We start from the raw sequence: 25,856 nt of genomic DNA, 5'->3' as shown, positions 1-25,856 counted from the left end.
CCGCGCATGCGCCCTGACCTCACCGCGCCCAGACAAACCCGTCCGCCGGCGCGCGGGGCAGCCGGAAATAGCGTGCGGCTGGGGGAGGGGTCAGCCCTCGTGCCGCTTGCGCTGGGATGGAGGTGGTGGCGCAGATGGGGAGGCTGGCGTTCGAGCCCGCAGCCGCGCCGCCGCCGGGCGAGGACGGGGCGCCGGCCGCGGACGGGGCGCCGGCCGCGGACGGGGCGCCGGGCGAGGACGGGGCGCCGGCCGCGGACGGGGCGCCGGGCGAGGACGGGGCGCCGGCCGCGGACGGGGCGCCGGGCGAGGACGGGGCGCCGGGCGAGGACGGGGCGCCGGGCGAGGACGGGGCGCCGGGCGAGGACGGGGCGCCGGGCGAGGACGGGGCGCCGGGCGAGGACGGGGCGCCGGGCGAGGAGCGGCCGGCGAGCATGGAGGCCGAGTCGGCGGCGAGTCCCAGCGGGCCTCGTGCCGGCGACCCCTCGTCGGACTCGGACAGGTGGGTGCCGCCGGGCCGCGCTCCGCGGGCCGCTCGTTCCCTCTGAGGCGGGTTACGCGGCTGGGCGCCATGCGAGCGGCCCGTGCCCGCCCTGTACCCCGCCTCCCCTCGCCCCCTGACTTTCCCCCCGCGGGCCCCCTCCCCCCCCCCCACCCCCCCCCGTCCCGCTTCGGTAGCTTTCCGTTGGCCATTGAAGGTGGCACTCGCAGCTGAGGTTTGGTGCTGAATGAGTGAACTTCCAAAGCCATGGTAGTGAGGCGTAGTGTTAGTAAAAGCACGCGTTTGGTGGCCTGTAGAGCGTCACGGTTGGGCCACCGTGACCGTTTGAATGTTTTGTTTGACGTGGTCCTCAGAGTGTGCCTGCATTACTTGTCACAAGACACCTGCAGTATTACTGCTGAAAAAAAGTGACTATAGGATTCAAGGTATAGAGTTTGCAGATCTTAACTCATGCTCTATTGTTGGCATCTCGGTGGAAAAGCTCGTTCTTGACCTGTATGATTTTTATAAAAGGTTCCATCTTCTGCTTGAACCTGCGCTTTGGTGCTCAGTATACTCGGTGCAAGGTAACTGAGCGGTCAGATGTGGGCTCTGGCTCACCCTTGGAATTCTGCGGGTGTTGGCGGTTTCAGTGAGTTTGGTGTTTTCTTTGGGGCTATTGCTGCAAGATGGGTGTGTGCTCCTGCTAATTAGTGGAGGCTGAAATGAAGTCTAAGGATTTCTTAAAAAAGAAAATCCTGACCTTCAATAACAGCTAATGAGTTAAAGCTTGTCACTGGAAATACTCGTTTGCTTCCTTCAGAGTTTTACTAGAACATTATGTAGTGAATGGAGAGTCAGATTCCTGACCTATGGCAGGGTTTTCACCTGGAGTCTTCTTTTGCTTTCGAAATCTGTTGTGTTGATGTTCAAATGAATATTTAAGATAAAATTCTGATAGCTTTAACTTACTAGCTGTCTACAAGTATCTCAAAGTTTTGTGGTCTCCCGCCATGCCCCCCCCTCGAGGTATGTCTCTGGTAGTCTGATTTTTGTTTTTCTGCTGTGTTGATTTTATTGCAAGAAGTCCATATTTGGCTTTTTTCAAAAGGTTTATTTGGAGTTGTGCTTTTATTTGTTGTCTTTCCCATCACTTTTGTTGGGGAAAAAAATAATTCAGCAACAGTTAATTGAAAGCCATTCATTTGCTTGTGAAGGAGAAATAAAGCAGCTCTTGTCGAAGGGAGAGTTTTTTGTATTTTATTTATCACTTAGAACCGAAGTGCTGTTTTATCAATAGCCAGATCATATAAGAAAGGATAGATGCAATTTTACAAAAGTTTGGTTGTCTTTGTATTTTTGTGTAAGACTTGTAATGTGGGTTTTTTGCAGTCACCTGGATCAGTTACTCCATGTGTTTGTTTCTTCCACCAACTCCTGAAGAACATAGACTTTTGCTAGAATGAGCATGTTGACATGAATAAGAATTGGTTTCTTACTGTGTTTTTTATTTGAAATACTAAGAGTCTAAGACAATAAACATCTACTGTGCATGCGCCAATGAGAAATAGGAAATTACTAATCTGTGTGAATATGTATTGGGGGAATTCAGGCACACCATGAATTATGAAACTAACCCCTTTGATTTGCAAACATTAGAATTATTTTGTTTTAAACCTTCATAGTGCCAGATGCATTGCTTGGACTGAGTATTTTCTTGACTTTCACTTAGCTTTATGCTAATGTTGGGATTGTACAAGGGGAGTGGCTGTGAGCTGTAGAAGGTACTTTAATGTATTATCTTTGAAATTTTTTTGTGCTCAGTTACATCAAGTGTGTTGCTGGATACTAGGAGTTTAAGTGGTGCATAAAATGGAAGTATGCTGATAGTGCGCAGACATGGTTCTGACTTTGCAGTGTTTTTCTAGGTGTTGTACTGAAGTGGTCATCCTGTGACTAATGTTGCATTTCACTTGCAGACCAATGAAATGTAGGTCCTAAACTGTGACTATCATGTACATCTGACAGGGAGTTACACTGATGTTGGACTCCTGCTTGGGCTTAAAGGTTGTTGTTGTCATGCCACATGCACCACTCCACAGTGAAACAGTGGGAACCCAAATGAGCCATTGTAGTTAGCATTTGCTCTGAAGTGCTAAAGCTGCTACTCTGCTGAGACTTTTTTATGATCTTGTCCAGTGGCTTGTAGGTTCAGGAAAGATTGCTGCTCTTCTGTATACAAAGGTATACATTTAAGAAGCATATCTGGTAACCAAAGGTATTTGAGTACTCTATAATCTAGCTATTCTTTTTATCTGTGATGTAGAAGTCTATATTCTAACTCCCGTGTTTGTTTTATTCAGTGATACGGATTCAGATAGTTCATCAGATACATCAACCTCTTCATCTTCTCCTTCAACAGTATCTGATGAAGATGATCATCCACATGGGAAGGGTAACAGGTCTTACTATGTTAAAACAAAAGATGAGTTGCCTATTGATGTAAGTACAATGTGGTATTTTTAAAATATTAAATATATTTTTAATATTTTTATATTAAATATTTTTAAATATTATATATATTAAGGTATATATTAAACCTTTTACTAGTAACTTCAACTTAAAATACTGAACTCTAATATATTTTTAAGTCATTGCAGTACCTAGTGATTGAACATAAGTTTTTACGCTAGTTCAGGCATAGCATGGTTAATAACTTAAAATGTCTTTTCAGTATATTAAAACCACTCTGAAGTGAGATTGACAGCTCATTTTAGGTTCATATTTTTATAAAATCACAGTTGTAATTAACGAAAACAAATTTATGGATAAAATGGATATTTTAGTATATTTTTGTTGTTTGTACATTAGAGGCTTTCATCAGACTTTGTGAGTCTTTGAAGGTTTGATATGTTTTACAGACATATTTCAAATATGTTTACCCTTGAGGGAGAAATTTTGAATGTTTTATTAAGCCTCTCAGAGATTCAGATTGCATTGCTTCTACTCACAAAAGCAAAATTGAGTGTGGTTTGCATTTGTTTTATTCTGCAATTTTTTGTTATAGCACTGTTTTATGTATTGAAATTTGGAACCATAACTTGCATCAAGATACTCTTCTCGTTTTGGTTCTTACAAATAATACACTCATTAAGTATTGCTTCCGCCATTCCTCATTATCTCAAAATTAAGAGGTTTAAAGGAGTGAGTTTTAGTAATAATCTGCTAACAAATGATTAGCTATGCATCATTTGTAATGGATTGAAAACAAAAGGATAATATAACACTGTAATGTCAATTTATATTAATGGTATAGGGCTATCTGCTATTCTGTTAGATCTCTCCCCTTCATAGAAAAGGCTTTCTGGAATAAGAAACAAGTCTAGTGAGGGTTACAAGAAATTATTAGAAAGGTAGAGTAAAAAAAACAAAGAGCAGATACATTTGGACAGATTTACCTTTGCTTCAGTTCTGTAAGTTTGCAGTGAATTGCTAGATGACTTGGCTGGAAAGGCTGAGACTTTGATATGCATTAGTAGTAGCAACAACAGGAGGTAAAAGTATGTTGTTAGTTCTTAAACTGTTGTTCTAGAGACGCTTGGAGTAAAGCAAAGCTCTTTGATTAATTTCAGGAATAAAAGAACATTCAAAGACTGGGACACATGCATAACATTGTGTTCTGAAGGAGTAAAACATCAGAGCAAGTACTGATTCCATGCACTTAGTTTTGAAGTGTGATTAATAGTAGAGCTATTATAAGCGCTTCTATGACAGCATATCTTTTTTAAGAGCACTGGACTCTAAATAAAAATCAAATACACGTACCTGTCAGGTTTTAGTTACCTTTATCTCGGTTATTTATTAAAATTCATGTTAGTCTGAAAATGCTTAGTTGATACACTCTTTTGTCTCATGAGCTTACTACTTCAAGTACAAATCTTTATGAAACATCTTCCTTTTAAGTACAGGCCTGACTAATTTCATTGGTTCAGCAAACCTGTAGCTTTTTGCCAGTGATAGTTAATCAGAACCAAAGTTCTAGCAACTACATTATTTGCTAAGCCATTCTACAGTAATAGAGTTCATGTAAAAATGTTGATTGTAAAAATTTGAGATAATACAATTTGAAAGTTAAAATGTATTTGTTAAAAATGAACTATGATTTGTCTTTTACCCAAAAGTCCCCAATAATAGCTAACTTGCTAAAGCATGGGTCAAAGATGAAATAAAAGATTAAAGGAAGTATCTTGATTGGAATATGTGCTTAGGATAAAAAACCTGCACATATTAAGGAGCGTCAGTGCAACTATTTTAGAAACCTGCTTTGAAGTGTAGGATTGACAGATATCGTATATAGTATGACAGATGGTACAGTTTACCAATTTGAGGTTGATGTTCGGAATTTTAGCATTCTTCCTTCTGGTCTGTGGCCTTTGAATTGCTCTGGCATCCATGACTACTGAGTCTTAGCAGTGAAGTTGGTTTAACGTTGGGAAAACTCACTGTTTGTAGAAGGGTGTTTCTCTCTGAATTTGTATCTTGACTTTAATGCTGTATTATATGATCTGAGGAAGTCTTGGCCTCAAAGTCTTTTGGGTTGCTCTAGAAGCCTTTGCCAAGCACTTATGTTAAGAATGAAGATTACCAGGTGAAGTTTTGATAAAACAGGGTAAGATTCTTCTATTGTAGAAGTAGAAGGATTTTATTTCTGGTGATAGCGTTTAAAAGTGCAGTTCAGTGATAAGATTTGGATTCTAACTCCAAATTCAGAAGATGTTGAAGTTGAAGATAATTCTTACTCCAGTTGCTCTTGCCTTGTGTGCCATATAGTCCATGTTGAATTCGCAGCATTATAGTATATACATAGAAATCTTAGTGCATGAGTAAATTGGAGGTAGATGATGAGTTCAGTGTTAAATCAGCCTTTGCTAGTAGATTTTGGCGCTTACATTTGCAGAAATAGTTTTAATTTGGATATTGTTCATGCAGTATTCATTTGTGTATCTGCAGTTCGATGTTTTTTTGAAAGCATTCTCTATGATTATCCTCTTGTACCAAATACAACTTGTACCTAAAAATAATTTTCTTTGTATAGGCTGTTGTGATCTTTAGATCTTCTGTAACGATCTGAGTTACGGCATAAATGGACAGACATAATTTTGTCAAATAAGTTCATACATACCTGGAATATTTCATACTGTTTTACCTCTTGCTGTGTAGATTTTTCTTCTGTCAGGCATTGAATGTGTTTACAAGTTTTCTGATTCTTGATTACTGATTATCTAATTATTGTGTTTTACATTAAACTTAATTTATCTAACTTGAAAGTTCAAGAGAAAGAACAAAACATCTATCTGTTGTTGGTCTTCTCCAGTTGAAGAAAATTGCCTTCTGCTTTAGTTGCAATGGAAATATGTAATATCTCGATAGAAAAGGTGTCTTCAAAAGTGACATTCCCCCAAGATGTGTTCATTTAGAATTATACTGGAAGAGACAAGTGAAGCTAGACTTCTTTATTAAATCTTCAAAATGCTAGGAGGTTTTTCTGATTGTCAAATTTATGCAGCAACCAAGTGATGAATGTCTTGGTGTGACAAGATTATATTCTGAGCATTGACTTGATATTTTCAGGAACTGCCTCCTGTTGAAGAATTATCAATAATTCTGCCTGATGATGTTGAACTGGAGCTCTTTGGGACAGTCTCCAGCATCATTGAGCAGCTAGGTAGGCAAGATATGTTTGCTTTGTTTTTAATTCAAATAATCTCTGTATATCTCTGCATTAATTGTGTGCTTAGCTGTTCTTTCAAAGTGTCAGTACTGCAGTATTCTATTTCAGGGGATAGTGGGTTGCTGAATGAGAACTTGGACTAGCAAATAACATTTGTGTTGAATTCCTTTTTTAGCTGGCTTAAATCTTCTAAAGATTAAGATACTATGACTATTATACATGTTTCTTTAGCTTTCATATTCTAATTTTTTCATTTAAAAGCCTTTTTTCACTGTGTATTATGGTCCTTATATTAATTCTGGTGACAATGAGATGAAACATGCAGTATTTTAAGAAAATTGTGGGGTTGTGCATGCTGTATTTGAATTATTTCTGAAGATACAGCAAGTGTGTAACTGAAGGCACAGATGCAGTACAATGCAGTCTCAAGTACTTGCTTGTTAATATATGAGGACAGGAAAAAGACTTGTTTCTTTAACAGTACAAATCTTTTTATGGCGGTTTTCTTTTTAATCCCACTTCTGGCACCTTGACCAAATGCAAGCTGCCAGTGCCAGCAGTCACAGGGCAGCATGACTAACATGATTTGTAGGTGCTGGAGGGTAAGCTTAATGGAATTGAGACATACAGTGAATGTAAGCTTAACTGCAGGTGATACTAGGGATCTTTCTGGATCTACCTGGGACCTCAGGTTTTGATATATGAAATCAAAGTTTTGCTGAAGCTGATAAAACATCAATGGTGTATTTATATTTAAACGTATTTCAAGTGTTTCATTCTGCTTGAACTGCTATCAAAGCAATTTGCTTATAAAGATTAGAAATTAACTTAAATTTTGAAGTGGAAATATTTATGTTGAGTGGGGTACGAAAGAATTCAAGCAAATAGCTTTTGCTATTGAATTTTATTTTATTGTAAAAGACTCCTGGTAATATAGGCAATTCCTTTGCAGTGTTTTTGTTGTTGGTGTAGGTTTAGAGTTAGATTTAATTTCACTTATGTGCAGGAAGCTGGGTTGAGAGTGTAGATGGTAGTAAACTGGTCATTGTCCTTTTGTTCTACTTTGGTCTTTCTTGTTTATTGATAATAATGGGGACTTGAAGGTAGTTTTCAGCAAAAATAATGGTTTGAAAATAAGTTAAAAGAGAAGCTGTTGAATCATAGTTGCTATTAGACTTTAGTTTTGAGAACTGGCCTTAGCTTCTAATTCTCCTTAGTGAGTATAACCCTTTCAAATCCTGTCAATTTACTGATAGGTGAATTCTTCAGTCTTCATCTTCCTTTTATGCAACTGGAAAATGTGAAGGGTTGAATTTAGATTAGTTGGTGAAAGTTAGACTAATAATCATATATGAAATAAAGCCATAAAAATGGAATAAACCCCCAAGATAGCTGTTGTTGTTCTGCTTTTACTACCTTGCTTTATGACTTTGTCTTTGTACATATTTTCCTTTTTTTCCCCACTCTTCTGGAAATGTGTCTGAGCGGCTTCAGTTTGAATTGATTTGTAGCCATATTAGGGACTCTGCCAGGTAATTATGGGTTGGTATTTGATTTTTGAACTAACTTGATAACTATGTATATCAGGTTTGTATCTAGTATGAGGGGAGCTGAGGTCTCTTTTGGAAACCACAAATACTATTTTGGTCCAACAGTCGGTATTCTGAACACTTTCTGTCCCTTTTGATGTGTCGGAAATCTCTGCTGTTCTCTGTAGCAAGGTTCCAAGTTCCTTCCTCAGTCTGCAGTGTGTAATACCTGTAAGCTGGCTATTTCATACTACAGAGTGAATTGAAGGCTAGAACAATATAGGTTCCTGCTTGCTTCACACTAGCTAGAAGCAAGATGACGGTACTTTCTGTGAACGTCTGGTCAGCCTAGGAGAATTTTTGCTGTGTTTAGTTTCCAAGGTACTTAGAGAAGAGAAAAATTCAGTGTGGGTCGTAGCCTGTAAAGTAGACAGCTTTGGTGTAGATGAGAAACCTGCCCTGGGCATTTTGGGCCCTGGAACAGTAGAAGCTGAGGATGTTGGGTGGGTTGGGGCTGGGGAAGCTGTAAGTCAAATAGGCTGTAGGTCATAGTGTTTCACCTGACTTTCATGGGACTGGCATGACTTAGGTTTCCAGAATATTTTCCTTAGCCTGCTGGAAGACTGGGGGCTGTGTGTGATGAATCATTTTCTGAAGTGTTTCTGGTGTGGATTTTTTGTGTGTGGTGTTTTGGGTTTTTGTTGGCAGTTTTTGGTTGGTTGTTTGGCTAAGGTGTATTTCTCATGAGAGTGAAGTCACACGCTGGGTTCTGTCACTGTCTTATAGGTAGGCACAAATTAAACTGATATCCCCAATTCTCTTGAAATTTGGAGAACTATTAAGCCTGTAGCATTGTCACAGGCATGCTTAGTAAGGTGTTTGCAGATTGAAATAGTAGCAAAGCTTGAGTTAGCTTGATGAGATGTTTATTGCTTTGTCCTGTTAGGTAAGTTTACTGGGGATAATCTTGTTTTTGTTAGAGCCTGAGTGACAATAAGCGCTTGAGTGACTTTATTTGATGATGGAGGGGCACTGGGGATGCTTAATTGAGTGTTCTATTGTTTTAGAGGTACAAAATATTACCTTCAGAATGGGAATTTTTGTGTGTAATGCTGCTAGGCAGCTGTATTGACAGCTTTAAGCATAATTCCTGCTGAATGTAAAGGAAGACCCACTATTTCTGTAGACTAAAGGAGCAGATGTGAAGGAACTACTGCCAAAGAAGAGTTAAGTACTCTAAAAATTACAGCAAAGGATAATCTCTTTTATCTCTGAATATGGAAGACCTAAAAATGAAGTAGACTGTATATCAAATTATGTATTTAACATAACAGGAAGACCATGCTTCTGTGTCCATTTTTAAGTGTTCAGATTTCATATTTTTAGCTGCTAGAATGACTTGCTTGCTTTGATCACTCATACAATCATTAATCACAGATCAAGGCCTAAATGTAGTATGAAACTTACATATCTGCAATTTAACATCATATAATTCAAATTGTGTGTCTGCATACATAAATGACACCACCGGTTGCTTCTGTGCCTGGACTGCCAGACATCTTTTGTGTTCTGGTCCTATTCTTATGACTTACTAGTGGAAGCTAGTGGAAGCTATGTTGAATAGCCATCTCCATTCTTTTTTCCAAGGATAATTTAATTTGGAATATTAAGAAGACAATGTACGTGTGCATCTGCACTCAAAGAAATAGATTATTTCTACTATGCACTTGATTAAGAAACATCCTGAGTAAATAGAGCTATATATACACATTCATATCTGAGACTTCTCTGTTGTATCTATAATCCGGTCTCCTTTCTTCCTTTAACCCCAGAGAACAACAATTCTTTAAACAAATGTAAATCTTACCACTTGTGGTGAAGGGGTGTATGACTGTAAGTAGTTTTGTCTGTGCAAAAGAATTTTCAGATGAAGCTCTGTGAGCTTTAGTAGACAAATAATGGTGTGGCTTGATAAGTTTCTTTGCAATTAACTACAGGCTGCTGTTGATACATAAAGTTCTAATTGATTTTTTTTCCATTTTAGTAATAATTGAATCACTGAGGGGCCTACCTGCAGTAAATGAGGAAAGTATAATTTTTAAAGAAGATCGGCAAGCAGCAGGAAAGGTGTGTGTAAAGCATAAAACCCTGCTATTGTAACATAAAATTCAAAGTGTTCTTTTATGTTCCAGCAAGTAGTGTTGAAGTCAACTAAATGAAAAATAATGTTTCCTTGATGAGTAGTTTGTGGTTGGGTTTTTTTGACTCTTGCTATAATCAGCTATTTTTTTAATCTCAAGAGTTTTTAACTTGGAATCCTTACGGAATTACAATGTGTGGTGAGTTTTTGCTATTTTATGAGTGTGCTTGTGGAGAGGGAGACCTTGCTTTCAGGTGTATGAAGGCTTGAATAGCAGGCTGTGCTCTTATTACCAGGAGTTGGGGGCAAAGATTGGATAAGTTAGAGTCAAGTTTCAGGAAAAATGGGGAATGTTTACATATGTAAGCTCTGCTGTTGCAGTTTAAGGTCAATGTGTGCTTTGTGCAGTATAATGAAGAATGTTTGCTAAGAAGAGTGTTGCAGTGAATTTTTTATGTTTTCTGGGGAAGGAAAGCCATCATCTAGAATGGCTACTACTGCGATATCTTTGAATGCTAGATGTGAGTGAAGTAAAAAAACCCTCAGCCTGAAATTGCAGATGTTCTGTACAACACCTCAGAATTCTCTTGCTCTTAGTGGAACTGGGGAACAGGCAGGGACAGTGACGTAAAGGTGTCTTGAAAAGGTGATCTTTGAGGAATAAATGATTAGGACAATGGGCAGAGAATAGAGATTCGACAAAAAGGAAGATGGCTGAAGGGGAGGAAGCAAGCAGTGAAAGCAGTGCAGTTGGGTGGGCAAAGGCAATGTCGACCTATGAGAACTTACTTTTCCATACTGTATGCTATCTTGGAGAAATACACTGTCAGACAAAATTTGGTAATAAAACTAAAGCATTTAAGTAACTTTATTTGATGCTACATTTTTTCCAAGTGTGTCAAACTTCTTAAATACAAAACATCTTAAAGCTTTATGGTTGTCTACAATGAAACGAGCTGTCTACTTTCGGTGGTTTATTTAAACATTTTCATTTTGTTTGTGTTTCAGATATTTGAGATATTTGGTCCTGTGTTACATCCCTTTTATGTGTTGAGATTTAACAGCTCTGAGCATATCAAAGAAAAAGGTATTAATGTGCATGATAATATGTATTTTGTTCCATCAGTGGAGGACTTCACACAGTATATATTTGCAGAGAAACTAAAACAGTGAGTCCAATTTCTTTTCTAATTTGGTTATAATGTATTTTTTAATAGAGCTAGAAATGCTGGATTAAGGCTCAACCTTGAGTGAGAAACTGTAGGACTAAGCTTGACACTACAACTTTTCTTTTTTTTAGGTATTCTCAACTGTGTTTTAATAACAAGGTGCCTTTCAGAACAGTACAGAGTAGCTTTAAACAACAAGCTTCTGAAGTGTTATAATTACTGAAGTTTAGTAGTTTCTTACTCAATATATTAAGTTTGCTTTCTTTTCACTAAAATACCATAATGAGAAAAAAATTTTTGATAATTCCCTCCCCCACACCTTCTTGCACATATACACATGCGCTGGTTTTACAAGCTGAACTTCCCAGATGTTGTTGTTCCTCAGATTCTTTTTAGTTTCATAATTTATAATGAACAAGTTTGTATTTATTATTTTTATTTCGTGTTACAACGCCAGAACTGAAATTTAGTCTATTGCACAGTTGGAAAACAATTCTTTATGAAAATTACTGGTTGTAAATTTAGGGGAGGGGAGGGATTTGAGTAACAATGTAGTATAATATTCAGAAACTTCTGAAAAGTGTTTGTGTATCCCAGTCTGTCTGAGGAAAGCAGCATGTATGAATAGGACTTGTTGCCATTTAAAATGAAGTGCACTCAAAAGATACGGAATAATAAAGTACAGTAAATGACTGCTAGACATTAGTGTTCTAATTATTGATGACTAATTGTCTGAAATAACTGTAGGTTAAAAAAAAATCCTTTGTCATACAAGTGCCTTAGTCTCTGTTTAGTAGGATTAGATCTCATCTGACATGCAAATTTTTTCTGACTACAGCAAATAATATTGGTGTCTGCATTAATTGCACCTCTGCCAGTATTCATACTGAGTAATTGTTTTCTTTAGTTATGCATGTGTGGCCAGCCCTGCAGGAGTCTTTTGGTTTTTTTTTTTTTGGTTTGGTTTTTTTTTTTGGTTTTTTTGTTGTTGTTTGTTTTTAGTTTATCTCCATTTCTGTGGAAGCAACAAGCATCTCTTTTCCACCCCCCCACCCCCCCCCCCCCCCCCCCCACCCCCTTCAGTGAAGACCAAAATAGATCACTTTCTTACTCTGCTGCTTGTTTTGGTGCAGCTGGTCTTTGATTTGTGCCATTAAACTTTGTTGCTTAGCACAGTAACTGCACAGACTGATAATCTGCTTGCTACATCAGTAACTGTGTGCCCTACTCAGCATCTGAGATGAGACTCATGTTTTCATTTGTTACGTGCTTCGCAAGTAGTTTCAGGAACTGTTTGTCTTTTTGTAGTACTTCACTATCGTATGTGGCCCAAAATTGAACACTAGGTAAGATGTTTCACACTTTCATGACTTAGAAGCGCAGCTGAACAGTGCATCAGACATTATTTCTTGCCCTGCATTAAAATGAGAAGGGTGAACACCTGTTACTCTGACATAAAATGTAATTTCTGAATAATATGATTTAAGTAAATTTCACTAAAAGAAATTTTATTCTTGAGTATTGTAGTAAAGTTTTTAAGCTTTGGTGAGGCAATTGGTACTATTTGTTGAAGTTGCCTTTTCACAAAGTAGGTGTCACTGAAAAAGGATAAAGAATTGTGATTTCTGACCTGTGCTGTTTTGTCTGTATAAAGAAACCAAGATGGCATGCCGTGCTTCACAAGAAGGCTTTGAGACTGTAGCAGATTGCAAACTTGGTGACCAATGATTTTTATTTTCTGCTTTTTGTTAGTTTGTGTGCAGACTATCTTGTGGAGTATTATAGACTTGAAGTCATAGAGCTGCTACTCAAAACTAATGATACTTTGAAGAGGAAAGGAATCAGGATTGAGATCTGAAAGAAACCTTAAGTTTGAAGCTTTCACTGAAATCTGGAATGCGGTCTGCTTGCATTGTGTGAAGTTGCAGTGCTATGAATAAGCATTAGACTTTATAGCAAAGTAAATACAAGTGTAGTGTAAAACTTCATGAATGCAAAATAATTTGTTACTAAAGAGAGATTTGTGTTGTATTTCCTGAAACACAAAGTAATTCTAAAGAAGCCCATGTATTTTCATGATTCCTGAGTCACCTTTTGTTAGACTTCGAGCTGTTACAGTATCTGAGTTCAGAAATCAAAGAATTACAATTTTAATCTTCTGCAAAGAACATTAAGTTATCTCAGAGCATGAAAAGTGTTTTGTTGAAAAGGGGAAGGCTGCCTTGGGAGAGTGAGAGAAGCTTCCTGAAGAACCTACAAGGTTTGAATTTTGCAGTCAGTGGTACTACATATTGCCTAATGACTACAGGTCTTGTAGTTTGTGAGCTCTGGTGTTTCTGGCAGGCGTGTATTGCTCCAAAATAGCAAGATGAGAGGGAAAACCAAAGAATTTGGTTCACAATTTAAAAAGTCACTTTTCATGTTTGTGTAGGTAGTTTTCTGCAGCTGAGAAATTACTCATATAGAGTCCTTATCTTCCTTTCCTCCCTGTAACATTTTCTTCTAATTGAATTTTAAAATGGCTTGCTAATACAATTTGCTCCTAATCAGAAAGTGGTGTGTCTTTGTGGTTTTCTAGTGATATGTAGAGCCTGTGAGCTTCAGTTTGATGGTTAGGGATTAAGGCACAAAGTACCTCCAGATGAATTGCCAGCCTTCTCATGGGCAGCCTTTGACTAAGGGCCTCTTAAGTCCAGGCTACCTAGAGCCGATGGTTATGTACTTTGATGTAACTATTGTTGCTTGATTTTGCTGACTTGAATATGTAAAGAAGCCCTTGGTTATTAGAGCACTGATTGAAGACATTTCACACTGAACACATTGATCACTGATGTTTTTAACTGTATGGTTCCATTTTGGAAATAACAATTTTTGGTATTGCATTATTTCATGTAGTTTGTCTGTGTAGATAAGGATTGTGCTTTGATGTTCCAGACCAAAACATATTAAATTTGCGAGCAGCGTGGAAAAACCTTCCACAGACTTTTAACAGCATGATTTAAATTTGTTCCACAAAATTGTTGTTAATCAAAGAAATGACTCTATTTTTAGTGAAGTTCCTAGTGGTGAGTGAAACACATGATACCACTTAAATAATTTTGGTGCTTGTCAGGCAAGACAATTGAGTTTTTGCTTTAAGTGTCTTTTGCCTTTTTAATTTTATATTTAGAACAAAATAGAAGATGAAACCTAATTATCTAACTAACACTGTCCTAACAGACTTGTAAGCCAGTCGGAGAGTTTTGGGGTTTTTTGCCAGATTCACTAAATTATAGTTATACTTAAAGCCTGTGTCCTACTAGTTAGTTCGTTGTCCTTTTCAAGTGGAAATATGTGTTCTGAAACCAGAAGTATATAAAAGCTTGTGACTGTAGTGAGAAGTTAGCATATGAAAGTTGTAGTGAGCTACCTCAGTTCAGGTTCAAAAGGATGTTTTGAGAGAATATTGCTCAAAGCTTAATATTAGATGTGTGAGATGTTCAGTCTTCACTCAAAATAGGATTTTTCAAGGGACATATATAGTGAAGTCCTAAGTTGACACATACATAGTAATATTCACTTAAAAACAACATAAAAACACACCTCGTTTAAAACAGGCAACTTCTGGCGTAGGAGATTTGATACCTTGAAGAAAGTGTTACCCTGTTTGCTATAGTACAGTTCCTGCAAATGACTTCTAACCTGGAATATGTTGCTACTATGTGACTCAAAGATGTTTCATATCTCCTTACATCATCGTCTTCCTTCACCTTGATTGTCTAATTTGGTGTTTTTCTTTTTTTTTCCTTTTAGGGAAAAAGGTTCAGATGCATCTTGGAAGAATGACCAAGAGCCACCACCTGAAGTAACTATAGGTTTTTTTGGTGTTTTTTATTTAAAGTTTTTGATTACACAAGGCATATGGAGAAATCTTTTTTTACGTAGCGTAACTAGTTAGCAAGTTTATTGTTTGATGCTGACAGGAGTTAGATGTACCTCTGTTAGTCATTGGGAAGAAGATCATGCTTTTCTTGGAGAGGTGTCACAGTCAGTGTAGAGAGTGCTGGCTGTTGTCTTCTGTTTGCTTTTTGCAGTTGGAAAAATGTGTATCCTTTTACCTTCAGTTCTTCTAGTCTTTCGGGAACTTGTTTGGCAACTTTGAGTAGCAGTGCTTTAACTGTGCCTAATAGTGTTGCTTGAGCTAGAGAATTCTTGTCCTTGCTGTGCTTTCACTGCAGCTTTTTCTTTTACCTTACCAGAAGCAATTGTTTGCCTTTAAAGGCCTGCTAATAATGTGCAAACTGTACTACTTGGGTGTTTAAGCTGACTGCTCTGTTCCATTAATTTAGACACCACCTGTGTTGTGCTTCTTAGTAAGGTTTCCCTAGTGTTTGCTATTACGAAACACTAGTTTAATGACAGGAGATGAGCTTCTTCCATACAAAGGCGGTAGTATGGGATTGTGTAGAAGTGAGAGCTCTTCACTACCATGGACATCATTTAGTGTAGGATCTGTAAAGATTTCTTCAGTGATACCCAGGCTTCCTGTCCAATTCTCCTTAATTTAACCATACTTCTCATGACTATTCTCTTCTTCAATAAAAATTGCAAGGCTGGTAGTTGTATTGAGGTGTTTTCATGAGATTTGTTTTCTAGCTCAATGCTTGAGTCACTTTTTTTTCTTGTGATTTCTACTTTAAGTGTATCTTAGACAAAATAGTTGAAATTTGTAGAAGCCTTGTGTCTCCTGGAGTATCCCAAAGACATCTGTCTGTCTGTTCTGAATTTTGCAAAAGCTTGCATGGTTAGCATAGTTCTGTGCTATGTAGTATGTACTTTTCATGATTAAGTAGGAAGTGTGTTTTTCGTGGTGGTTCTTTTTCTAGTTCTACCCAATTTTATAGACTAGAATAGACATATGTCAGTTGGCAGGGAGCTACAGTGATCATCTAGTCCAACTGCTTCACCAATTCAGTGCTAACCATAAGCCAAAAGTGTGTTAAGGGCATTGCCCAAATGCCTGTTAAACACTGACAGGCTTGGGGCATCGGCCACCTCTCTAGGAAGCCTGTTCCAGTGTTTGACCACTGTCTTGGTGAAGAAATGCTTCCTGATGTCTGTCCAGTGTAAACCTCCCCTGGAGCAGCTTTGAACAATTTCCATGCATCCTATCACTGGGTACCAGGGAGAAGAACTCAGCACCTCCCTCTCCCCTTCCTCTCCTCAGGGAGCTGCAGAGAGCAACGAGGTTGCCCCTCAGCTTCCTTTTCTGCAAACCAGACAAGCCTATAGTCCTTAGCCGCTCCTCATAGGACATTCTTTCCAGCCCCTTCACCAGCTACTTCGCCCTCCTCTGGATCCATTCAAGGATCTTCACTTCCTCCTTAAACTGTGGGGCCCAGAACTGCACTTAGTAATCAAGGGGAGGCCACGTCAACGCTGGATGCAGTGGGATGATCACCACATTTGACTGACTGGTTACGCTGTGTTTGATGCACCCCAGGGTGCGGTTTGCCCTCTTGGCTGCCAGGGCACCCTGCTGGCTCATACTGAGCCTGCTGCTGACCAGCTCCCCCAGCTGCCTTTCTGCAGGGCTGTTCTTCTGATTTAGAATTGTGCCAGGCAATCCTTGGTCCTAGGTGCAGAATCCAGCATTTGGATTTGTTACATTTCATTCCATTTATCATCGCCCAATGCTCCAGTCTGTTTAGATCCCTGTGCAAGACTTCTTGTCCCTCAAGACAGTGAACAGCATTCCCATTTTGGTATCATTAATAATGGTGCATTTAACTTGTGCATGCAGATCATTAGTAAATACATTGAACAGAACTGGCCCTAGAATTGAATCCTGAGGACCACCACTGGTGACCAGTTGCCAGCCAGACATAGCCTCGTTCACTACAACCTGTTGAGCTCTACCCTTCAGCCAGTTCTTCACCCAGCACACCGTGAACCCGCTGATTCCACAGTTGGACAGCTTGTCCAGTAGGATATGCTGTGAGGGACAGTATCAATTTTTGCGTTCATGGTCCTTATCCCAGGCCAGCTCCTCTGGCTCAAAGGAGAGATGTTGTGACGTGGGCTTTTCTGTGCCTGAAGATAGGTCCTGTAATGATGTGTCCGCCTGTCAGCTGTGAATGTTGCTTTTTCTGCTACAGTAAGGATGATGTGTTTTGAAATACTGTCTTATCTTTTCTTCCCGTAAACTGAACTGAGCTGAGCGGTGTTAGCTTCTCTCAAAGAATGCTCATCTATCAGTTCAGAGTGTGAATTGCCTTCCTTTCTTGAGGAGACGTCATCACTTAAGAACTAGAATTGTTGTATAGAATTGGACTGTAGGTATGTGATCAATAGAGCTTTGAAAGACTGTATACTTAAACTTTTGGCTAGTCTTAGCTTTATTTCATCAAACAATTTTCTAGTGATGATAAAAAATGCTGGCAGATTTCCTTCCTTTTCACTAATAACTTTTCCTCATTCTGAACATAAGCTAGGATTTGAAAGGTAAAAAAATTCTCGTGTAACGGGAACAAAAAGTTGCAGTGACATTGAATCTATTGTAAAGGACAACATTCTCCCAAGCTGAAAATTCCTTTGGACTAATGTCGCTATTGCAAGTTTAATGGGAACAGTGTTATTAAATATAAATAATAAATATAAATACAGAAAATTCCAATTTAGTGACAATTCTAGCTTAGAGATATTTATTTAATGTAGTTTAACGGTGCTGAGTTAAGTATTGGTCACCACATGAATCTTTATGCATTTTAAAAATCCGTATTTTAATTCCCCTAGTCTGCAGTTTGGCTTCAAAAGCTTTTTCTTGGCAATAATTAGCCAGCTCCCTCAGTCCCAACTTTTCTGTTACGAATGTCTAGGCAATCAAAAAAGGGTGTTCAGTGCTTGAATGTTGCTGTTCTTAGGAAAATTAGAAAGAGTAACTGAGTATTGTATAATTATCTTATGAGAAATTTGTGGAATGCTAATTTTTTGGTGTGACAAGCCAGCTGAACACACAACAACTCTTTGAATGCAAAATAGGGAAGTGCAGCTTTAATATTCTTCTAAGCTGACAGAAGGATGGATTGTTTTCTAAATAATGATTTATTGCTAGAACTGAATTTCTCTGCAGTCTTTATATGGCTTTGTTCTCTCCTTTTTTTTCTCCTTTTTTTTCCCTTTTTTTTTTTTTTTAAACCAGGCCTTGGATTTCAGTGATGATGAAAAAGAAAGAGAGGCAAAACAGAAGAAAAAGAAGCCTCAGAGTCAAGGAAGGAAGAAATTAAAATCAGAAACAAATGTGTCAAGTGAGTGAATGCTATGGGAGAGTGCTTTTATCAGTGAAACTGAGTTTGAAATATACAGTGTTGTCTATCTTAATGATTGAGCTTTCATACAGTTAATCAGTACTTCTGTGCTTTTCAAAGTTACTTTAATGAATTTGTGGCTATGTTCCTTTTTTTTTTTTAAAGGAGAAAGAAGGTTTTTTCCATTAAATTGTGGTAGTAGTATAGGAGCAGGACAGTTGTCAGAGGAGATTGAAAGGCTCCTTACAACAATGTCAGCTGACACACCATGAGAATATAGAACAGATGCTGCCTTTTGGAGTTCAGAGCTTGCTTATTGCAGGGGTTGTTGGGGCCCAAATGCAGCTTAAGCCTTTGAGTGCAGGGAGAAGATAGAGGGCCGTGTACAGTTCTTAGAAACCCTTTTTTTGACAATTGGGGAGAAGACTCAGGCCTTGGGTGGGAAATTTATTTTTCTATCTAAAAAGGAAGTTCTTCCTCACTCTGGCATATAAATGCTCCTTTGAAATAACTGTTACTTCTGTAGCCCACTAAGAACTTGTTTACCTAACACAGTGATTAGATAAGCCTACAGTAGTTTAATAAGCTGTGTAGAGTTTTTCATAATATACATAGCTTTCTTCACCACCTTTTCTCCTGCTGTTGAGAGACCTGTTCCAGGTATATTTTTGCAGCACTGCTCTGTTTGCAATAACCAGATTTTCCTGTCTGTCTTCTGTCATGCCTTTCTACTGACAAAAATTTTTGCTTTTTTGTTGCCATTTTGGTTGACTAACTTAAATTGCATCCTTCTTTCTCTGTTCTCACTGGTCTACTTCTGTTGCATGCTTTTTGTAGCATTCTTAAATATTACTCCCATCACCTTACCTCTTTTGACCACTTATGTATCGGGTTGCTTCAGCTGTCCGCAGCACAGTGCTTCTTGTCCATGATTTTCTTGGGCTTCCTTCCATGAGTTTGCTGCTCTTTCTCTGTAAAGCTGCTAGACGTTGCACCCCACTGAATACCTTTTCTCTTGATCTGGGAAGTCAGTAACTGTCCTTTTAACCCTTGTACTCCATGTGCAGTACATCTTTCTGTTGTACCCTTTAAATGAAGCTGTGCTCTTTCTTGGACTGGCTTTTGGTGTATGGTTTTGCAGTTTTCCCTTAAGGGAAGGATCTGAATTGTGCCGTACTCTTCCCTCATTGCTCATGGTTATTTTCTCTCCTGGTTTCTGCTTACCTAGCATATGGTGTTTTCCGTCATACCCTTATTCTGCCAGCTTATTGCAGACTTGCCTTTGCCTGGGGTTTGCTGAGGCTGTTACTGAACCATGTTCCATAACAGAACACGACAGGAGGAACTGTCACAGTTTGTCAAGGGAGTATGGCTTATGGTTCACTGTGTTTTTCTGTAAATAACATGGTATGAATTGACATTATGTGCAATTTCGTTTGGCTATGGAGTTCAACAACAAGGATATCTGGCAAATTGAGGCACAAACAGTGTCAGCTGGAGCTTTGCCTGGTTGCATCTTCATAAAACTCCTGAGTATATTAAAATTGGCTCATTGTTACAGTCTTTGATAGGAGAACAACAAAAATATTCACTCAAGTACCAAGTACTTTCACTTCACTGCTTTTGAGAGGCCTGCATGCACCAAAGGAGTCTTAAGTCTTAATCCCCCATGAAAATGAGTAGGAATTTTGGTATCCAACTACCTTTCCAGACTTAGCTTTTCAAAGATGAACATGCTTTTACATAGTCTAACGCCAAGGGTTAAGTCCACGTAGGTTCTTAAAATTCAGTGATTTTATGTGGTGTTATGTCCCCAAATACCTTTTTGCTTCTAGCCTTGAAATCCTTTAGAGATCGTGTTTCAGTTTAATTTTATAGCCTTTTGGTGCTCTTAATTTTATACCACTTATCCCCTTAATGCTCTTAGGATATTTATATAAAGTGGCAATACATTGGTTATGAACCTTAAGTATATGCTTACAGTGACCTGTACAGGGAAAAAATCATCTTAGAAAGATGAATGCTGAAAGCTAATTGGCTAAAGGTACAGGCTGCCTTTTTTTCTGATAGAGTAAGATTATTTAAATCATTTGAGTTTGAATAATTTGTGTCCTGTGTTTGTGCTATAATACTAACTCAGGTCTGAAAGCTGTATACCACTTTTGTGTAATGCAATACTGATCTGTTTTCAGTTTTAGAATCTGTTGCTTTTGGAAGCTTTGGTTTAAAATGAGATTTAAAATACATAAGTTTGAGTGTTCTTGTGACTCGTTAATGTAAATGAAAATGCCTGGAGGCAAAGTGAAATTTCTTTTTTAATGACTGCATTTCCAACCCTCAGGATCATCCGTTCTATATTACTCTAATAAATCAAGATGCGTTACTAAACAGTAGGCTTGCCAGTATTACTTTGTTGTTTATGTATTATTTGCAAGTGTTATTTGTTGATAAGATTACTTTTCAAATTTCCTTGACTTCACCTTGAAAGATTTGCCAGGACTAACCTTAATCTTTCCAAAATAATATTGTAACTGTGTTTTTTTTTGTTTTTGTTGTTTGTTTTCAAGGTGATAATGAAGGACTTCATCAGTCAATGCAGCAGCCTGCTTCAAGTTATTCAAGGGGATACCGTGGCAGAGGGTTCTCCAGGGGCCCATATCCTCCTCTGTCAGGCCCTCCACGTTTTTTGAGGATGCAAGTAAGACCACCTCAGGTATACTCTTCAGACAACAGAATGCATCAGGAATCTGCAGTGTTTCCACAACCTCATAGAAAAGAAAATCCAACGATGCAACAGTATCCCTCGCCTCCTCCAGTTTTTGGTTCTTTTAATGATGTGAATCAATTCCACTTTATGCCTTCAAATCTGAATATGATTTGGACAGGCTCAAACATGTACAACACATCATACCCATTTTTACCGCCTCCACCTCCTCCACCTCCTCCCGATAGCCCTCTTCCTCAGTTTAGGCCTTACTAGGTTTCCACAAATGTGCATACAGAACATTGCAATTTAAAAGGAAGAACAGGCTGCCAAGACTGTATTCCCTTATTTCCCTTGTTTTGGAGATGCTTAGTTTTCCTCCAACAGTAGAACACATACAGAGTTTGATGCTTTGTGGGACATACATAGAAAACTTTTTTCTATATGTGTTTTCTGTATGATAAAAATAACTGAATGTTAAGAAATGTTTTATTTTTATAATATCTACTAGTTTTGGATGATAAATAAAAGTTTTTGGAGACTGGTATGTAGCGGTGGATATCTGTTATGTAATTAAGAATCTAGGTAGCTATCTATAATAATGATGAGGAAGTGTCACGTAGGTGGTGTTTTAATACTTTTAAAGTGGTCATATACTGTGAATTAAGCTCTGCAGGTGGTCCTTAAGCTTTTACTCTAATGCCAGGTAAGAATGAAGGAAAAATTTAATGCACAGAGGGAGAGACTGAACTAGAATTTAATTTCAGACTCATAAAGTTTTCTGTAATATACCTAAGTAATAATTCTATTCTCTAATACATCTAAAACTAACATTTCATAGGTGTGCAACTGAGAAGCTTATATAGATCTGAAATTTTATGGCAAACAGGTACTGTACAGTGGCAACAAACTGTTTCAGACAATGTGTAACTTGGTTGCAGGTTTTTGTTGCTTTATTTTTTTTGTAGTAAAATGTCAAATTCTTGTCTGTTGTACACGTTTACCTTTTTGGAGGAAAGGAGAAGGGGATGATTCCTGGCTATCTAAGCTGTAGCCCAGCTATTACTATTGCTAGTGATAAGTCACAGGTGTGAGTAAATGCACTGCAGCCTCATGACTGAGGCTTAGCAATTTGCTTTCTGAGTTTTCTTTTTATTTGGTTTAGCTATAACAGCAACTTGTTAATGACCACTTGGGTCTGATAAATTAGTTTTACATGTACTTTTTTTTTTAGTGTGTATACATACAGGTTTTTAGGTAGATGGTGGTGGTAAGTAGTTATTCTGTGCAGAATGGGGTACTTCTGGGTTTGATGGTAGTAGTAGAGTACTTGCCTACTTGTAGTAGACTACAGTAAGACAGTGTAGAGCAGGGGTCCTCAAACTTTAACCAGGGGGCCGGCACGCAGATGAAGTGGCAGGCAGTCATCTGTGGCTGCTTGGTTACCGCCCCCCCCCCAACCCCTGGCGGGGTGGGTGGGTTCTGTAAATACTGGGGGCTGGATTGAGGACCCTGGGGGGCCGTATCCGGCCTGCGGGCCGTAGTTTGAGGACCCCTGGTGTAAGGAATGGAGTCCTGGTATGGTAACAGAAGCCTCAAGTGGCAGCACAGGATGCAGTGTAGAGGAGTACCTGGGATGTCAAGATATTGTAGGGCTGGCACTGGAAGCCTGCTTTGCAAATATTCCCTTTGCTCAGTTGAAGAAATGCAATTCTGGCTCTAAGACAAAAACAGTTTTGAGTATAATGGAGAGGAAAAAGTATATAACACATGCAAAAAGCACAAAGTACAGTAAAACCAGATGTAATTAGGAGCATGCAGGCAGGTGAAGAACAAGCAAGATGTTACAAGTGTGTTATTAAACCTAAAAGTGATTCCATGTTGATTAGATGAAGGAGGAAGAAACTGTCAATGTCATACTCCGGCTCGGGGTGCTGATGACGTGCCGTATGTCCTTGGCACGAACGGACATAATCAGCCTTGAGATCCAGAGGGGCACTTGAAGGGTAAGCGTAACACCAGGAAAAGGAGTGAGGTAACAGGAAGTATGTACAACGATTTTAACTCTCACTACTATTAAGACCTTTTCTTGCACAATCAGTAAACAAGAGGCTCTGGCAGCTGGCATCCCTGAGCTGACTGGGATGGCCCTGGAGACAAGCAGAGGAAAGGTTTCTTATGTGTAGTAATGTTCACTCTCTACAATATTGGATTTGAACTAATAGGTAATTCTTTGATTAGGCAGTTAAGATTACACTGAACACTAAGGTGTATCCTCTTCTCCCATAACAACATTTTGCATATAACAAAACCCAATATAGAATCAGATTACAGAATGTAGTTTGACAAAAATATGTTATGGTCTCAGCTATTTTATTAATGCTTGGTAATTAACTGCAGTATGGTTTTTTGTGCACTTGCCTGTTTTTTTTGATGTTGAAGCAAATTTTGCAGGTGTGCTGCATTTAGTGAGTACAGGTCACAGACTTGCAGAACTTTGCTTGCAATCAACTTTAATTCTTTGTTACAAAATTACTTGATGGCTAGGTATGATTAGTGAGTTTAAAATATTTTGAGGATTTATTTCCTTGTCCCAAAATAGTGTGTTACATACAACGTCCCTTTCACTGAAGAATAAGCTTTGCTATGGATTACTAGAGTAGCACCATCTTAGTTTGGAAATAGAGCTAATGTAATGGTTTGGGTTTTCTTGGGTTTTTTAGCTGTGCGGTTTTTTTTTTTAATGCACACCTTCCTCCCAAACTTACCTGCCTCCAGGGTACTACTACACCTTGCTCGGTATGTAATACCAATCAGTAAGAAAAATATGCATGACTAGAGTTGCTCAGGCTCCACCTAAGTATAAAGAAAATGGACTGGTCTTGGACCGAAATAAGTCCAGAGCAGGGGGAATTGTCTAAACTCCTGAATTACTACACACTGATTCTTTGTTTTTCTAAAGTTGTTATGAATGAAGTGACTTCTAGTTCAGGGATTCAGCTTTGGGAAGGATGGGAAACAAAGAAGGGATGGTGAAAAGAACAGAGTTATCGTAAGTTATGCAGAAAGAAGCCTCCAAGTGAGGAAGTTCTGGCTGCGAGGGGAGACAAGTTGATGAAGTGTTGCAATCCACAGGAAGTTGATTGAAAGTAGGACAAGGGTAATGGTGGCGATGGGAGATTGTGACCTTCAACTCAAATAGTCCCTTCAAAGGAGGGTAAACCCCAGCTTGGGGAGCATGTGTAGTTAAAAAGCTTCAGTAGTGCTATCTGAGGACATGTCTAACTTACATTAGAAGCAAGAAACTTGTAACCAGTCCTGTGTGTGATAAATGAATATGCAATGTACTATGAAGTATAAAAAGTAGACAAATGAGGGGAGAAGTTGGGGAAGACTCCATCGGAACCGCGGGGATCAGTCGATGGGCTGAACCTGTCTTCTCCCACATAGGGATACCTATTAGGTAAGAACTTTATCCTCTGGTTAGCTCATGCTAGCTGTTCAGTGTGTTGGTTTTAAGTTTGTTTTGCAGTTGGTGTATCGTTACTGGCAATCCTCAAACCTTACTCTGTCACAAAATTGTAGAATAAAAATCTTCAGCTGAAGTTAACTTTGTATAAATCTCCAGAGATTTGAGTAGTTACAAGGGATTTGACTCAGTGGTGCTGTTAGGGAGGGTCCCTGGAAGGGTTAGTTGAATCATCCTCTGATACATAGGCTGGCAAAACACAAGTAGTGGCCAGGCTGGTCAGGCACAAGGGTCTCGTCCTCCTTAGGAAACTGACAGGCTGATAAAGGGTTTGAGAAAGTATTTAAACTTTAAACCCTCCGTCTTAAGGTGACACAGCTTTTTGTGGTCAGTAGTGTTGCACAGGCACTGTCAGACCCTGGTTCAGTGCGCTGATCGCTTGCTATTGAGAAAGCAGTATAAACTTGCAGTAATTTCGGGAGGTAAGAACCTCAGGTGTTTGCAAGTTAAGCTGTTTGGGGAAGGAAAATAAAACTCGATACACATAGAAAAATGAATGTTGTGGAAATAGTTTTCTTTTGTATCTTTAACTCCTTGAAACATGTCCCATAGGCCTTTAGAGCCTTAACTGTAAAGCTTGGTATAACTGGCCTGACAATTTTCATGGTAAGAATAGCTGGTTTAGGTTGGCCTCTGCTCTTTTTGTCAAACTGTTTTATAGAAATCTGTTACTGTGTTACATTAAACATGTTATTATGTTAATGTGTTAAAGCAATATGCTGTAATGGGATTGCAGTAACTCACCTGCTGAACTGCACCCTCTTGCATCTAGGACTGAACTGGTGTCCCAGGCACAAGAGGGCAGAACCATGGTAAATGAAGCATTTAGGCCATCTTCCTTTTTCTTTGCTGGTGAAAGTTAAGCAGTAACGCACACCATTCTGGGTCAGTGCTACTTAGGAGTAGGCTGAGCTTTTTAATCTGAAATTGGTATGTAATGCACCCTCTCTAGGGATAGTCCAAATTCAAAAAGCCATCCAGCCAGAAAACAGAGGCCATGAAAAGTGAATTGTGCAGGCATCAGGTCCTCAGTGCCAACAGTTTCTCTGCAGGTTTTCTCTAGCTGGTCCATACTACTTCCTAACATAGGTGTAATTTAAATGTTCAGCATGTACTGCTGTAAACTTTATTTTTTGTAGATACAACTTGGGTGTTACTGTAGTTAATGTTTCTAATACAGGCACATAAAGGCCAAAGGCTTAAAAATCCCTGTTCCTTCTGGCTATCAGTAGCGTTCAGTCCTGATGCCAGTTGAAAATACAAGCAAACACCCATTGCTAGGAATTTCAC

At 38.9% G+C, this 25,856-nt stretch overlaps 1 protein-coding gene across 1 annotated transcript; it reads left to right on the top strand.

The window, feature by feature from the left end:
- The first annotated feature begins 352 nt into the window (after nt 1-352).
- Nucleotides 353-21,558, top strand: NAF1 (nuclear assembly factor 1 ribonucleoprotein). Its single transcript, XM_040601418.1, has 8 exons — nt 353-499; nt 2,842-2,980; nt 6,110-6,203; nt 9,783-9,865; nt 10,887-11,047; nt 14,840-14,891; nt 18,228-18,333; nt 20,901-21,558. Exons 1-8 carry the CDS (start codon nt 432-434, stop codon nt 21,311-21,313), a joined length of 1,116 nt encoding a protein of 371 aa, XP_040457352.1. The 5' UTR covers nt 353-431; the 3' UTR covers nt 21,314-21,558.
- The last annotated feature ends 4,298 nt before the right edge of the window (nt 21,559-25,856 follow it).

Source organism: Falco naumanni, chromosome 1 (genome assembly GCF_017639655.2).
Source record: "Falco naumanni isolate bFalNau1 chromosome 1, bFalNau1.pat, whole genome shotgun sequence".
NCBI lineage: Eukaryota > Metazoa > Chordata > Aves > Falconiformes > Falconidae > Falco > Falco naumanni.
Note: the sequence above shows the minus strand (reverse complement) of the source record. Positions and strands in the feature narration are given on the sequence as shown.